At 43.9% G+C, this 16,506-nt stretch overlaps 1 protein-coding gene across 6 annotated transcripts in view; it reads left to right on the top strand.

The window, feature by feature from the left end:
- Positions 1–16,506, top strand: part of AFF1 (AF4/FMR2 family member 1) — a 266,587-nt gene that overhangs the window by 225,805 nt on the left and 24,276 nt on the right. For all 6 annotated transcript variants that reach the window (XM_045284016.1, XM_045284012.1, XM_045284015.1 and 3 more), the window contains 3 exons: positions 11,294–11,348; positions 11,480–11,517; positions 13,810–13,978. In XM_045284016.1, the coding sequence (XP_045139951.1) occupies positions 11,294–11,348; positions 11,480–11,517; positions 13,810–13,978 (262 nt within the window). The remainder of the gene's footprint in view (positions 1–11,293; positions 11,349–11,479; positions 11,518–13,809; positions 13,979–16,506) is intronic.

Genomic DNA, 16,506 nt, shown 5'->3' with positions numbered 1-16,506 from the left:
GAGGGCAACAAATGTATAGATGTGCTCTACACAATTGATCTATGTATTGTGATGAATTGTATGAGCCCCAATAAATTGATTCAAAAAAAAAATTAAATACATAGCATGGGGTTGGGTGGATTCCAGGGTGTGCTTTTTTTTGGCGGGGGGGCGGGGGGTGGGTACCTCTCGGTACTTCATCCCTCCTACTTTCTTTATCCAATCTGATACCACCTGTCCCTCTTGCAGTACTTTACTACCTCTGCTGGGAATGGTCATCTATTGTAATGGATACACAATACAATATTCATGACTTGAGGGTTTATTAGGGGAGCTAGCAGGTCACAATCAGGAGCAGAAATGTTAAGGATGCAGTTCTTTGTCACAGAGCCTCTTCTCAGTCATGCTGGCACACTGGGCCTCAGCTGCTGCCCTGCTGAGGCAAGTGCTGTGCTGCTACTCAGAGGTGATTCTGCTCTGCCTCCACTTTTACCTTTCTGGGGACCAGGCAGCCCACCCGCATGTCTCTTGCTCTTGGGGCCACCACCTCCCCACACAGTTCAAAAGAACCTCCTTCCCTGGAGGCTCTTCTTTCTTGGTGGTTCTGAGACCTCTCATTCCTGCATTTGAGATGACGCACCTTATACCCAGTGGAATGGCCAAGTGACCAGTACCCACATTTGAGTTTCAGATCCCTTCAGTGCATGCATCCCGCCCAGTTACTTGATGGTAGTTCAAAATGCATCACCTGCACGACAGGCTCCAAAATCCTTGATAACCTGCCCCTAACCACCACCACCACCACCACACACATTCTCCTTCCTCCACACACAAGTACCCAGCCTGCTCTGCACTGTCCTCCCTCGCTGCGTCAGGCCTCTCCTCTGTATCTGAAGTCCTCACCATGCAGTCTTACCTGTGAAAATGAGCAGCCCAAGCCCATCCTGTGCCCTTCCTCCTTACGCCTGTGCTCACCTCCACAGCACTTGCTGCCCAGGGTCTAGAGCAGGGCCCCCAAAAGAGCAACCGCCCTCACCGCCATCGGGTCCTGTTGACTCACAGCGACCCTAGAGGACCGGGCAGAGCGGGCCCTGCGAGTTCTGGAGACTGTTAACTCTTTAGGGGAGTAGGAAGCCCCCAACACATCATCACGGCCGCCAGCAGTGCCGCCCATGTATAAACTGCTGAGATTAAATAAGAAAAATTACTACACATGAAACTGAATGAATTCCTATGAGCAATATTCTATAGACAGGCGATTTAAAGTAATACTTGTAAGATTTTGTTTCTAGTCTTCAAGGGTGTCACCCTTAAACATGAGTGCCTAAGTCACCAGACTTACTGAATTAGCCGTATTTGTAAATGTCAAATTTCCCCCCCAGAACGCCTGTGATGTCTCCTTTCCCTATTTGACTTCGAATACTAGCATTCATGTTTGGCATTTAAATCATCTTTCATATCCTTCACAACAATTTTTACCTTACCAACTATTAGGGTCTTAAATCATAAGGAGCCCTGATGATGGCCAGCAGTTAAAAACCACCAGCGGTTACATGAGAGAAAGACAAGGCATTTTACTCCTACAAAGAGTTAGAGTCTGTTTTGTAGAACAGGTAGCTATGAGCCAGAAATGACTGATGACAGTGAGGTTTGTTTAATAGTATATCATATTTTGAGTCAATTTTTCCCTCATTTTAAAAAATCATAATCTACAGATTTTCAATCATTTGGGCACCTTTCCATGGAAATGAATTCTGCATTTTAACTCATGTCACCATTCAGAGCTGTGTTACAGTTGCTGATAGATGTTAGGTGTCACGACAGTCCTCAAATATAATTATTATATTTGAGTCCGTTCTTGCAGCCAATATGTCAGTCCATCTTCCCATGGGTCTTTTTTTTTTCTCCCCCACTTCCCTTCTACCAAGCACAATGTCCTTTTCTAGGGACTGGTCTCTCCTGAAAACATGTTCCCATCTTCACTTCTAAGAAGCATCCTGGCCCTACTTCCAAGACATATTTGTTTGTTCTTTTGGCAATCCATTGCTATTTCTAGTATTCCTCACCACGCACCCCAATTCAAATGCATCGGTTCTTCTTTGGTCTTCCGTATACAGATGAAGTGATTGAAATTACTGTGGCTTGGGTTGCTTAAGATCTACCTTTTCGTTGTACAGTTTCAGTGTAGGGTCCTCTTCACAATTTGTAGCCTCACGTCATCTCCTACACAGGCATATTCAATCTTCATTTCTGCCCTTGACTATCAGAAAAGGAAAACAAGGCCTCATTGAATTGTAAATTTTGGAAATGATGAGTCTGCTTCCAGACTGACCTCTTTCTCCTTCCCACACTCTGTCGCCCTTTACATCCCCAGATTATTTTTAAAGTTTGTGAAAAAGTGCAAATTTATTCCTTCTCGCCATGCTCATTAGCAGTTTCTGACAAGTATTACTTTTCGTACCATTTTAAGCATTGTTGCGATGTACTAATTGCAAATAACTTATGTGTCTTTGCCGTCACTTACTCTTTCCTGAGTAGAAGTGTGGCCAGATAATAAGAAACACTAAGCCAAGAAGTAAGCTTTGTAAAATAATCTCTGGCTCCGAATCAAGATGATGCAACACATTGGCAGGGGAAGCTCTGAGCAAACCCCAGAACTAAGGGATGAGAAAGAAGTAAAGCCTTGTCTTTCAGGGTGTCTCCCGTGGTAACAATTGGACTCTGATTCACTGGAGGCTGCCTGCCAGAACCTGCACTTCACACTTTAAACTTTGCTACAACCGCCATGTGAATGTATTTACACAGAGGGTTTCGAGGATCATTTAGAGCTTTTAAGTAAAAAGTTTACCTACCAATCATGTAAAATGTGATTAAACCTATAAGACTGTTCAAAGGATTTCACTACCTGAGCTGCTTCTGAGCCCGGCCAAGTTCAACCAGATGCTGGCATATTCCTTGAATTTATGGATTTGCCTTGGAGTTTGGAAATTAAATTAGTTATTTGACCAGTTTCAGAAGTCAGTGAATTTGATTATTTCATAGGCATCCTATGTTTTTAAGGGATAAAAAATGATATATGTATTGCATTCAGGATCCTTGTTTTATTTGGCTTTAAATGTAACTGTTAAAACAAGTAGGGGACTTCAGCAGCTGATTTCTCTAAAACTTTTCCTTACCTTAAAAAGGAAACACCTTCACAGTTGTCACCTGTCATTAGCCATATAGATTCCGTTTTAAAAAATCATAATGGAATTAAAGATTAATTTTTTATACTGACAAAACTTAGTCTTGCCCTTTAAGAAAGAGTTTTCTTGTTGTAGCTGTGAGACATGTTTGTTATTTTAGAAACACCTATGCTCTAATAGCATGCTGGCTTCTGTCGGCTCACCCATTCCTGGCAGTCTGACAGGCCATGCTTCCTAGATGATTTCAGAGCTTACTGTTGGCTGGGTTGGCAGTCATTGATAACATACCTATGTCTGATGATTCGGGTGTGACAGAGAAGGCTTCTCAAACTTCGTGGGAAAATTCCATCATCTTGTAATACTATTTTTACAAGAACTTTTTGAAGCCCTTTCATACTCAATCATTACCAAATGCTATCCATAACTTAAACAAAAACAATCCATTTAAATGTTGACTTAAGTGAAAGTTTACAGAGCAAATTAGCTTTCCATTCTACAATGTATATATACAGTTTGATTCATGGCATTGATTTCAATGCCCACAGTGTACCAGCATGCTTCCCACTTCCCCCTGTGTTTCCCATGATCGTTGGTCCTTCTTTTCCATCCCTTGCTGCCTTCTGAGCTTTATCCTAGGGCAAATTCTGTTTGAAGCAATGCATACCTCCCTAGTGTTAACTGTTCACCTCATGGGTCCATTACTTGGCTGAAAGTTGAACCCTGGGCTTAAGTTCAGTTCCAGGTTTATAGGGTTTCTAAGGGCCAAAGTATCTAAAGGGTTCCACCAGTCTGTACCAGACAAATAAACCTGTTATTTTTTTATGCTTTTGAGTTGTTTTGAGTTTCATTTCACATTTTTCTTTCGCTATATTCAGGTCCTTCTAACGTGATTCCTTTTCAGAGCTGTCAGTGGTGGCTGGGCACCATCTAGTTATTCGAGTCAGAGGCTTGTGAAGGTTAGGATCATGTGGTCAGTTCGTCCTTCTTTGGACTACTTGCTACCTTGTCTTTGATTTAGTTCATCCTTAATCATTCCGGCAGGGAGGGACCAACAGCTGGATCTTAGAAGGCTACTCTACCACGTGTCTGCAAGCCTGTCTGTTGTGGTGCCTGTGTGTTCCTGAGCAGGCTCACCCAAGGTGAACAGGTTTTAATAGAGCTTCCAGCCTAAGGACAGACCCTGGAGAAAGAATTGGGTGGCCACTTCAGAAGTATTAGCCACTAAAACCCAATGGAATGCATGAGTTATGGAAAACAACAAAGATAAGCAGAATATTGTCAGAAGTCATGCCAGAAGATGAGCCCCTCAGGTCAGAAGGGACTCAAAATATGACTGAGGAGGAGCTGCCACCTCAAAGACCCAGTTGGAATAAAGCCCATGGGAGTAAAGCCTTCAGGACCTTCATTTGCTGATGGGGCAACACTCAAAATGAGAAGAAACAGCTGCAAACAACAATTAATAATTGCAAGTTAGAATATTTGAAGTATGACAGTAGGAAAGTTGCAAGTCATTGAAAATGAAATGGAATGCACATTGGGCATTTTGAATCAGAATATCCTATAGTTTACTTTGCCAGAACGACACAATCAAGAGGAACAGCGTGGCATTCCTATCTTGAAATACGGTGCTGTCTGTGATAGGATAATGGTTATCCCCCTATAAGGAAATGCAACCATTGCACTTACTATTCAAATGTATGCCCCAATCACTAAAGCAAACGATGTAGAACTTGAAGAATTCTAATGTCTTCAGGCTAAAACTGATCAAATGTTCAGTCAAGATGCATCTACAGTTATCGGTGATTGGAATGCAAAAGTTGGAAACAAAAGGGAAACCGCTAGCTATAAAATATGGACTTAGTGATAGAAGTGAAGCTGGAGATCGCATGATAGACATTTGCAAGGCCAATGACTGTTCATAGCAAATACCTTTTTTCAGCCACACTAAAGGCAACTATACACATAGACTTCTCCAAATGGAATTACACAGAAGTCAAATTGACCACATCTGTGGGAAGGGAAGTAGAAAAAGCTCAATATCAGCAACTAAACCCAGGACGGGCTGACTGTGAAACAGACCTTCAATCGCTCATATGTAAGTTCAGGAAAAGCCAAAGAAAATTAAAACAAGACCACGAGAGCCAAAATATGACCTCGAGTGTATCCCACCTGAATTTCGAGAGCATTTGAGGAAGAGATTTGATGCTCTGAACCCTAGTGACCGCAGGCCTGATGAGCTGTGGGCGGACATCAAGACCATCCTACATGCAGAATGCAAAGTGTCATTAAAAAGACGGGAAAGAAGGAAAAGAGGAAAGTGGATGTCAGAAGAGACTCTCAAACTGGTTTTTCATTGTGGAGTAAGCTAAGACGGACGGAAGAAAGGATGAAGTCAAAGAGGCTAAACAAATGCCAAAGGGTGGCTCGAGAAGACAGAGGCCTGGAGTTAGAAAACCAAAGAAGAGCACACTCAGCATATCTTAGACTGATAGAACTCTTGAAAAAGTCTAGCATTGAATCTGTCATTCCCTGACAGTGAGTAGAGCTAAAAGTCAGAACTTTCTCCTAATGTGTTTCCTGCCTTGTATTGGGAGAATATATTTCATGGAAGTTAAGTATTCCATAGTTACACAAATAAGTTTATGAGGCTTTTAGACCACTCTTTGCTTCAGGAAGTATGGTTGGATTACATGATCACCGATATTGTAGGAAATTAAGGTACATCAGTTTCATACAAAACTAAGTCGGGGGAAAAATAAAAGTTTAAAAAAAAAACCTAGGTCGGTGACTAAGAAACAAGTTTATTTACGGTGGTTTTCCTGTTAATGGTTTAACATTGATAAAATTTTGCCCAGATATGTTTTTCTGCTTATATTATGCCTTGTGCTTATTCCAAAGGTATATATCTTATCTTTTGCTTCATGTCTGCCAGGCAAGCTGACATTTAGCCCCAAACCTGCTGGGTGTTTTTTTGTTGTACAACATTATGATTGCTAACAGGCTCTAGTCATGCTGCCAGACAAGCATTGGAGTGCTAACCACAAGATCAGTGGTTCAAACTCACCAATTGCTTTAAGGACAAAAGATGAGGCTATCTGCTCCCGTAAAGATTTGCAGCCTTTAAAACTACACAATTAAAAACTATACACAAGTAGGCTCGAAGGCAGTGTGAGTTGTTGTGATTGATAACTACCATGTTCTGTATCCTAAGGTTGTATTCCTTAGTCTTGCTTTTAATATCTAGGCTTGCCATAAGCCAGAAAGCCTAGAGACCAGCATTCACATAAGTTTTAGTGAGTGAACCAACTTTATTTTCCCTGCCAATACTTTAAGAAGTGATGTTAAATAAGGTCTATCAGCAGCAATGTCCTTTGTACTACTGCCTTTCCCTTTAGTGCAGCGGTTCTCAACCTGTGGGTTCCGACCCTTTCTCAGGGGTCGCCTGATTCATAACAGTAGCAAAATCACAATTATGAAGTAGCAATGAAAATAAGTTTATCGGGGGTGGGGGTGGGGGGGTGTCACCACAACATGAACTGAATTAAAGGGTCGTGGCATTAGAAAGGTTGAAAATCACTGCTCTATAGTGTTTAGGCAGACAAAAGTGAGTATTTGTGTGTGTGTGTGTGTATGTGTGTCAAGAATAGAGCACAGTAGGGATACATCTCATTTACCGACTCATTCAGTATCCAACAGTTCATATTTGCAGCGAGAGTAAAGCATGTATCTGGCTCTCTTGTGCATGTATGTCCTAATAGTAGTGCTGAGGAATGAGGCAAGAGCAACAGTGGCTGATGGCTAAGGGTTTGTGTCTACTGGCTAGGCCATGATTCCCAGAAGTTTGGCAGTTATATAATGATAGAATCTGACAGGTGTGTCGGGATGTCATCTTCCATTTTGTGTTCCAGTGTGAGCAGCCAATCAGTTAAAAAGGGTATTTCTTTGGGGGTGGGGCCTGCAGTTCAAAGGGATGGTATAGTAAGACTCCCTCATCCTCTCCATCCTGTCCCTGTGACTCATTGGTTGATCTCTGGTTCTTGGGATGGCAGTCATCAGGCAGCTTCCTCACCTGCAGATTTTTGCTCTGTTAGCCCCTGCAGCCATGAGAAACCTCCAGTCTTATGACTGACTCAAAGATTTGAAACTCGTTAGCCTCTACAACTGTGTGAGCTATTTTCTTGGGTTAGATTTTCCTAGAGAATGCAATGTGAGGTGTAGGAACACAACTTGAACGAAATGAACTGGCAGACAACACAGCTCATTGAGTCAGCCTGCCAGCCTCTCTACCTCCTTCAGTGTGTGTGATGAGCCATTACAATATAGTAAGTTACAGCCATTTCTGCTTGTATGTATATGTATATTAATGATTTATGTAGACCATTGGCTTCATACAGAAAGAACAGTCCTAGTTCAACTGAGGAGAAGCCCTGATAGCATAATGGGTTACACGTTGGGCTACCAACCACAAGGTCACCAGTTCAAAACTGCCAGCCTCTCTGTGGGAGAATAATGAGGCTTTCTGCTCATGGAAAGAGTTACACTTTTGACAAATAACAAATGTGGGTTAAGGGAGACAACAGACAGTATAAGACGGGTAGGAGGGTGGGGGGGGACAAGAGGAGCTTATACCAAGGGCCCAAGTTGAAAATGTTTTGGAAATGATGGTGGCAATATATTTGCCAATATGCTTGATAACAATTGATGTATGGAATGTTATAAGAGCCGTAAGAGCCCCCAATAAAATGATTAAAGAAAAAAAAAGAGAGTTACACTTTTGGAAACCCACAGGACCAGTTGTGTGACCTCCCTTATAGTGTCGCTATGAGTCAGAATCGACTCAGTGGCAGTGAGTGAGTTCAACTGATAGTGACAGCAAGAGGCTTAGGAACACCTTCAATGTTAAGGACTCCTGTGAAAGTGTAGGAATGGGGGAATAGACTGAAGAAGGCAGGGCACATTCTAATGGGCATTCCATTCCCAGGGATAAGGACCGAATCAGGGTGTGGTCCGAGTCCCCAGGAATGCATGCTGTGATAAGATAATGAAAGGGCCTACTCAGCAAAACTGCAGTGCTCCTCGTGCTTTGGGTTGAGGATCCAAATACAAGAAGACATGCAAACCGACCGTCTTACAATTTAAGCTAAAGCACACAGCACATTTTTGATTCTGCTATGGAAGGTACAGATCAGTACAATCACATGTTCACTGCCAGAGACAGCTCCATTACCACATCTAAAAGATGGAGCTGTCGGGGTTGGTGAAGAAGCTGCAAATGAAGTTGACAAATTCGGGTCCAAAAGGAATTGTTGGCCAAAAGAATTTATGTAGATGAGATCTGATTATATGGGAATAGATGCCCAAACAGACCTACACTCCTCAAAGCAATGCTTGAATTGAAGGTTTTTAAAGACAGAATGCTTGTTGTCCTTGTTACTCGGTAGAAATGTTGCCAGTGTCATGCCGAAGTCATTTGTGATTTATAAAGCAGATAATCCGTGTGCATTGAAGAAGATAACCAGTTATTGTTCATCTCTTATTGATGCCAGCTGCAGGCTTGGAGACTGCATACTCTCTTCTAGGACTGCTGTGGGGTACTTGCAATGACCCTTCTACAGGCAGTCCTCCCTTTGGGGGTATTATAAAGCCTTAGGCTCCACATCTGTGACTGTAGTTCCACTGTGCTGTGAGCTGTTTTCTATGCTGATGAGGTAGGATTGAGGGGATGACTCAACTCAGCACAGTTTCCTTAGTGGTATAGTCTCCGGTATGCCATATACCGGAGAGCAATAAAGCACCGCTCCAGTAAAGATGCCATCTTTATGACCTTTTCTCTACAACTGATCCTGTACCAAGATGGTGTGCTGAGTCACTAGTGACGACCACCAATCAGATACCAGTTACTGCCCCAAGAGCCTGCTGGCCCAGGACTTGGACATAAGTCCCTGTTGGCCTAGGACTTGGACATAAGTCCCAGCATGCTCCCAACCTGACCAAACAAGTAAGTGAGGCCCACTTTTCACTTTTGGAAGTTTCAATGTATTGTTCTGGATTCTGTGTCTCACCTGGTTCTGCCTGACCAGTGGTTTGGGGGACTATCGCCTGACCTGATCCATCAGCTTCTGCAGTCTGTACATGAGGAGCTGCCATCAGATGGACATCTGAACTTGTGGTTTGGGACAAAGGCTATGATGGTGGCGTTACTAGGTGCTGTCCAGTCGGTTCCGACTCGCTGTGTACAGCAGAACAAGACAGCAGAGAGCCTCATTTTTCTCCTACTGAGCAGCTGTGTGCTTGAACTATCAGCCTTGTGACTTTAATGTAGAGTGTGTGCAAAGGGGTTTGAAAAGGGATTTGGAACACTTCTCTTCATTTCTTAACAGCCTTTGAAGGTTATGACTCAGAAGAAAAACTGGTGGAACCACACACTCGAATTGGTTGCTAGCAGAATCCTTTGGTTTCGAGGTTGATGCAGGTGATGTGGATGATTTAGTAGGTTACAAATAGGGAGCTCTTTCAATTGAAGAATGGATTGAGCTACAAGAATTAGAAATACAAAGGAATGTGGAAAAGGAATGACAAACGTGCAGCATTGGAGTTAAAATGTTTACTTATAGCAAAATGTACGAAGAGAAAAACACTCTTCACACCAAACTCAATGGTTATTCCCAAAATGTTACTCACCATCAACTCTATAGTTTGTTTGTTTTTAACAGTTACAAACTCCATTTGGGATGGCAGACCCAAACTAGGAAATGTTTATAGTCAGACACTCTTGACCATCAAACAGCTAGCTGTAGCCTTATAGTCTGCCTCACAAACACTGGAAAATTGTCGCTTGAAGCTTTTAGATCTAATTAAGTATTTTGCCCTCTACTGTATTAGAAGGAACCCAGGTGGCCCTGTCTGGTAAACATTGGACTACTTGCCAGTTTAACCCCACCAGCTGCTCTAAAGAGCAACATGAGGCTGTCTGTACCTGTAAACACTTACAGCCTCAGAAGCCCTACGTGGGATCTCTATGAAGCAGTAGGTGTACTGTATTATAGTAAAATATTTTGTTTTACTTATATTTTTATACACAGCCAACATTGAGTACACCGAGTTGCTACTGAACCTTGAAATGTGCAACTTTAATTAAAGAGACAGTCAAAAATTGTAAAATTAAGACAATTTCATTTCAACCCATCCCTTACCCATTGAATGTGTGATAGGCTAAAGTCAACGTGCTTGCCCGTTACCCACTATTGACAAGTTGATTCCAATTGGCAGAGAGCCTATAGGACGGAATAGAAAGAACTCGCTAGCGTCTCCAAGGCGGTAAATCTTTGCGCAAGAAGATTGCCTCGTCTTCCCTCCAGAGTGGCTAGTGAATTCAGACCAACAACCTTTCCCTGGTAACCCAGTGCATAACTCGTTGTGCCACCAGGACTCCTTTAGTTATATCTCAGCTACTGTAAGCTTTACTTAACAGCCCAGACTTCCATCTTGATCAGTGTGAGGAGTGCCTTCGGGCAAAAATACAGCCCACTGCGACTTGTGGCAACAATGACTTTGCTAGGTCTTTACACATTTTATTTACTAAGTGTTTGTATAGTTCTTGTATGGCACTTTTTACGTGCCTCGCACTATGTAAACATTTAGCAGGTATTCATTCATTTAATATTCACTCATTTAGTGGTGAATCATTTATTTAAAGAGTATGGGGAAAAAAACATGGGTATGTATGTGGACATATATGTGTATGTATGTGTATATGCATGTATGTATGTACTTTCCCCCACCTCCACCTTTTCTATTTATTTTGTGAACCTTATTCTCACTGATTACTAGAGGTTGGGGAGTTTAGTCCTTGACTGGCAACCAACCCCTCTCTCATGGTAGTTCTGCTTTTAAAGTTTAAACATGTGAAAGGTTGACTTTTGAGATGGTAAGGGCTTGGACTGCGTAATGTTATAATTATGTTATAATTCTAAAACTTGCATATCCAGGAAAACAAAGCCTCTGAATAAATAAAGCCTAAACCTCTCCCATATCTTTTCCGTGTCACTCGGCAGCTTGTCTGTGGAAGTCTTAAAAAGTGTATTAGACAGTACTTAGAGGTCTGCACTCTCTCTCCTTGTCCATCCCAGCATGCTTGAAGATGACCTTCAGCTCAGTGACAGCGAGGACAGCGACAGCGAACACGTAAGTGTTGTGTGCCCCCCCGTAACACCACGAAGCCTTTAAAGTGAGCCTAACTTACCTGAGCTGCTCATTCTAACCTATTTGTTTTGTGTTTTTTTCCTGATCCTTCCTCCCTTATTTTGAATACCTAGGCCCCGGCGAAGCCTCCTTCCTCATCTGCACCTCCCAGGTACTCAGTGTGGATTTCTGTATAAAACATTTCCATTTTTCTACCAAGGGGAATGATGAAGCTATACCTAGCACTAACACTTCAGTAGCCTCCCTGCCACCCCCACCCCATGCCCCCATGGGAAAGGCAATGGAATGGCTTGTGTTGAGTGGATTCTGACTCACCGAGACCCCGTTTTGTGTTCCAGACTAGCACTGTGCATGGGGTTTTCAATGGCGGTGGCCTTCTGGTAATCCTTTCAAAGTACCTCCAAGTGGATTCAAACCATCAACCTTCAGTTAGTAGTTGAGTGCTCTCCCTTTGTACCACCCAGGGACTCCAGTTAAAGGAAAGTGCCTATTACCTTGATGGTTAGTTAAACTGGCCACAGAGATTTTTTTTAACCCTATAAAAGGGTAAGAGTCCTTCCACCTGCCTGTGTACATCCTCGGTGTTCAATCCTGTGATATTTAAGAAGATGTAAGAGGTTAAAAAAATACACGTAAAGTACTTTCTATTAACATTGTCTGTAAAACAACGGAAAGGCTAATCGAAGAGCCCGGTGTTGTTATGCAGGTGACAGATTTGGCAGGGCTTCATAATCTGTACAGTTGGGTTCTTTTTCAGAGAGCCTCCTTTTCTTAGGCATTTTCCAATTATTTCAGGTACCTTTTAAAAATGGCCTGGAGAGCGTTTTAGTGTGACAGATAATGGCACTGCTTCAACTTTGGAAACAGCTGTATGGGATGCTTTTAACATTGGGACATGGACACGATTTGCACTAACTGTTTTCATACCTCGCTGCTGTTCAGCCAGAGCCCATCTCCAAAATTTTAATGACTTCATATACCAAGTGTCTGCCCCTGTGGACACAGAGCTAACCCTGGTGTTACCGCTCACATGGAGCGGGAGGAAGGCCTGGTGGTGGTTGCTGGTTTACTCATCATTCACTCTGCTCAGTGATTGCTGGTGGACTGTCATGACTCAGAGCATATGACGAAAGAGCCAAGTGTAAGTGGGAGGAAGGCAAGTGTAGGAAAAGCAAGGTGGGGATAACTTCCGGGCCGGAGTGGCATTCAGAGTGTTCAATACCATTCTGACCACCACCGGCGTGCTTAAGCCCTTCAGTGCCACTGTGCAGAGTGTCACAGGCGTGGCAGCACATTTCCTGTAAGGAAATTGTGCGGTGGTGCAGCTACTGACATGCATAAATCTGTTCTTTTGAAGCACGGTTCAGGTTGTGGGTGTGGCGGCTCTTCGGACTGTAGGTAATGATTTACCGATTTTCGCAGTTGGCCTCGAGGCTGGGGTTTTCCGAGTCCACCAGCTTTGGAGTTCTGTCTGGGTCTAGCAGTGTGATGATCACTGCAGGTGCCAGCCTCTCGCTGACCCACAGTGACTGCCCTCGTCGCACAGCGTACAGTAGTAGCTCATCTTCATGTCAGATGATACTTGGGGCGCCCTCATCCTTTTCACCCATAAAATCAGGCAGGTTTATAGTTCTGCCAAAGAGGTGCCACTGGTTTGCCTGTGGACTCCGCTGCCCGAGGAACACCCCTGAGAGTCGGTCGTCTTTAGCTCCTAGATTACTGGTTCTCCTACAGAGGACAGGGAGAATTGAACATGCAAGCTTTTCTTTTAGAAATAAATTTCTTTTGCTTATACTCCTATGAAGCAGGGGTCAGCAGGCTTGCTTTCTTTAAAGGGGCCTGGCTAGTAGATATTTCAGGCCTTCCTGGCCCAGAAGCGTGCTCTCTTGGGGCGCCTCAACTCTCCTGAGGCACAGGCGCTGGTGTGGGCAATACATAAGGAAAAGGAGTGGGTGTGGGTGTGTCCCTGGAAAACAGGACTCAGAAACCCCCGCAGCTTGGCTGCGTGGTTCACCAGCCCTTCCTATCAAGGCATCGGATAGCACTGAGAGTCCGTGCACCTTGAAATGATCTTCAGGGGAAACTCCACAGACTTGTCGCCAAGAGTCTTGCCTCTGCTCTGTGTGTCCTGGTTGTGCTCTTTCTCAACTGGGCGACGCGGTGGTATTCCCTTGTAGTGGCATTCCTCGTTGGGCTGCGATTCGTGTGGTCAGTTGTTCGAAACCAGCAGCCACTGCACGGGAGAAAGGCTGGGCTTTGTACTCCGGAAACAGTTACAGTCTCAGGGACCCATAGCGGGGGGTCGCTCGGAGTCAGCCTTGCCTCGATGGCAGCGAGGTTGGGGTTTTTCCTATCGAGTGGCAGGAAAGGAAGTGCAGCAGCGAGGGAGGCAAGCCTTCGCCTTGCCTGTGCCTTCTCATGCTGCTTTCCCGTTGCTTTGCAGCGCTCCGCCGTCGCTCCCAGAGCCGGCCCCCGCCCCAACGGCCTCCGCACATTCCAGCAGCGAAGAGTCCGACAGCACCAGTGACTCCGACAGCTCCTCCGACTCGGAGAGCGAGAGCAGCGACAGCGACAGCGACGAGAACGAGCCCCCGGAGGCTCCGGCTCCGGAGGTACCGCGAGCCCCTCTGCCAAGAGTCTGCTGTGAGCCAGGCGAAGCCCCGCCCCGCAGGCATCACTCTGCCGCGCCCAGTCTGTTGATGTTCCGCTTTTGTTTACCAAATTATTTGGTCAAGGAGGTTTTGGGGAGATGGATGGCTCTCCACCCCGGGAGCAACTCATTAAGAATATCTGATGCACACCATTTTCTTTTTCCCTTCTTTTAAAAAGTGTGTGTTTGGTAGGCTGACGCTTCAATATTAATGAGAATTCTTTGGGAAATTTCAGGAATACATGCACTAAGGACATCAAAAGGAGACAGCCCGATTTAGCAGAGGGCAGGAACGTGAACTAGAAATCAAGTCGCCCGGGGTTCTATTTTTGAATGACTAAAAGCCATGCATTAAACTGATGGCTGCTGTGGGATTTTGCCAGGACTGAGTTTCATGCCCCGCCTCCCCCCTCCCCGCTGGGTAAAGTAGGGACAGGAATCATTGTATTTGCCTGTCACTCATCTTTGGGAAGTGAACTAAAACAGACTGACGCATGTCAGACAGTGAGTTTATCTGATGGCTGAGCACAAATAACTCGCAGGAACCAGCAGGGCTGTCATGTTGGGGTCATGTTGGCGACGATGTGCTGGGCAAGAGTGGCTCTGGAAGGAGTCTCACTTCTGGTGAACTGGCTCACCCCTTAATTTATTCTGCATGTCTTGAGATGGGAATGCCAGGAAACAGGCTTTCTGCTTCGGGAAAAACAGTCACGTTTTCGGTATTCATCTCTAGTGCAGACAGCAAGGCAATTCTACAAACACATTGTAGAAACCATGTCGTCAGGCTTAAGAGCCTCTGTACTGGGTTCGAGGGCAAAGGAGGCTGGTACAAGAACTGGGTATCATTGTGTGTCAGCGATAAACCTATCTTTGCCTGGCACAGAATAAATGGATAATGTTTTATGGAGCAGACAAATGGACACAGTGTAACGTGATCTGTGCATGGTGTCCCTTTCAAATTTTTGAAATGCTCTCTGCATTTCTGAGGCTTCTTGTTGGCTTGGCATGGTACTAATTGGTGTATAAATAATACTACTCGGGCCTCTCAAAAAAGAATATGGAGTGTGCTATGCTGACAAATTGTGCGATTTTGTTTACTAGATATTTACGTTGCTTTCCCTTGCTCAATAAGAAAATCTACCTGCTTGCTAGACTGTTCATATATGGAACAGAATTCAGTGAAATAATTTTCAATTCAAGTAAAATAGGAAGGGTACAGGTTTGGCTCAGTAGTCAAAACTTGCAAGAACATTTTAATTTGGCTTTGTATTCTTGAAGCCTATGCTGGTCCACAAGGTTCCTGGAGCATACTTAGAAACCTCTGAAATGTGAAACACACCTACCGATCCTGCTTTACTTTTTCACTTGCCTTCTTTAAAAGGCTTTGATTTGTGCCTATGTGTTTATGTAAAAATCTGTGCTCAATTCAGTTTGTATATATTAAGGCTCATTTTCCCCAAGAACATTTTCTCCTCATTGAGATTTTAAACCTATAATTTCTCCTCCTAACACATTGAACTACATTTCTTCCCTCTTACAAGAAATGTCTGCATTACTGTAAACCTGCACAGATGAAAAGTAATGGGAGTTCTGTGATACGCCTCAGAGACGGGTTTTATCTTTCTCAGCCTTTCCTGTGGTTGGTGGCTTGTTGGTTTTTTTTTTCATCGTGGGAAGTTTGCATCTGTGATTTCAATGTCTGGTCATGTTTTTGGAGGAACTAGGCCCAGCAGTCTCAGGAGGTAGGGAAAGTTACATGCATGCCAGTGGGCTGGTGCTGAGCTGTGCTTTCTCTTCTAGCGTCAGTCAGTAGGTGCATCTCTGCTTTTCAGAGTGCCTGCAGTCCCCAGAGGAGCCCAGGCCCTTGATTGTTGTGCAATTTCCCCTCACTTTGGGAAAAAAAACAAAACGAGTCACTCCACCCCTGCTTGTGGAGCTTTTGAATCATTGACACTGAAGTACAATTAAAATAGGAACCATATACACCTGTTCTGACTGTACCTGCATAGTGGACTGGAAGATAACTTATGGGTGGGTTTGATTCATATCTCATGTGTGGAAAAACCGTGTCTTTTTGCCACCTGACTATGAAAAAGAAGGCATGATTCCATGCTCAATTAGTAGGGATCTGCTCCCCTTCCCAATCTGTCCATTGTTCATTCCTTTGGTAGTAAACTCCCTGACCTCGATGCTTTCTCTGGAACCATTTTGTTTAACCCTCCATCAACCATATAAGGCTGGAGTCGCCGCTGCCTTCTTTTTTAGAAAAAGTACCAGAACTAGAATTCAAGCCTCTAGCCATTTAGTTCTGAGGCCTCTATTTTTTCCTTCATACACTAAGCTACTTCTCACCTTCTTTCCTTTTCTTCCCCGGCCACTTTGATAGTTGAGCTGTCGCACAGCTGAACACTTTTTGCTCAACACTCTCATTAATTCTATGGTACAATACATTAACTTTTGGCATTTTGAGAGAGTAGAGAAATAATGAGA

Source organism: Echinops telfairi, unplaced genomic scaffold (genome assembly GCF_000313985.2).
Source record: "Echinops telfairi isolate 266 unplaced genomic scaffold, ASM31398v2 ScPeMD7_7468;HRSCAF=8506_0, whole genome shotgun sequence".
NCBI lineage: Eukaryota > Metazoa > Chordata > Mammalia > Afrosoricida > Tenrecidae > Echinops > Echinops telfairi.
This window is presented reverse-complemented; position numbering and strand designations above follow the sequence as displayed.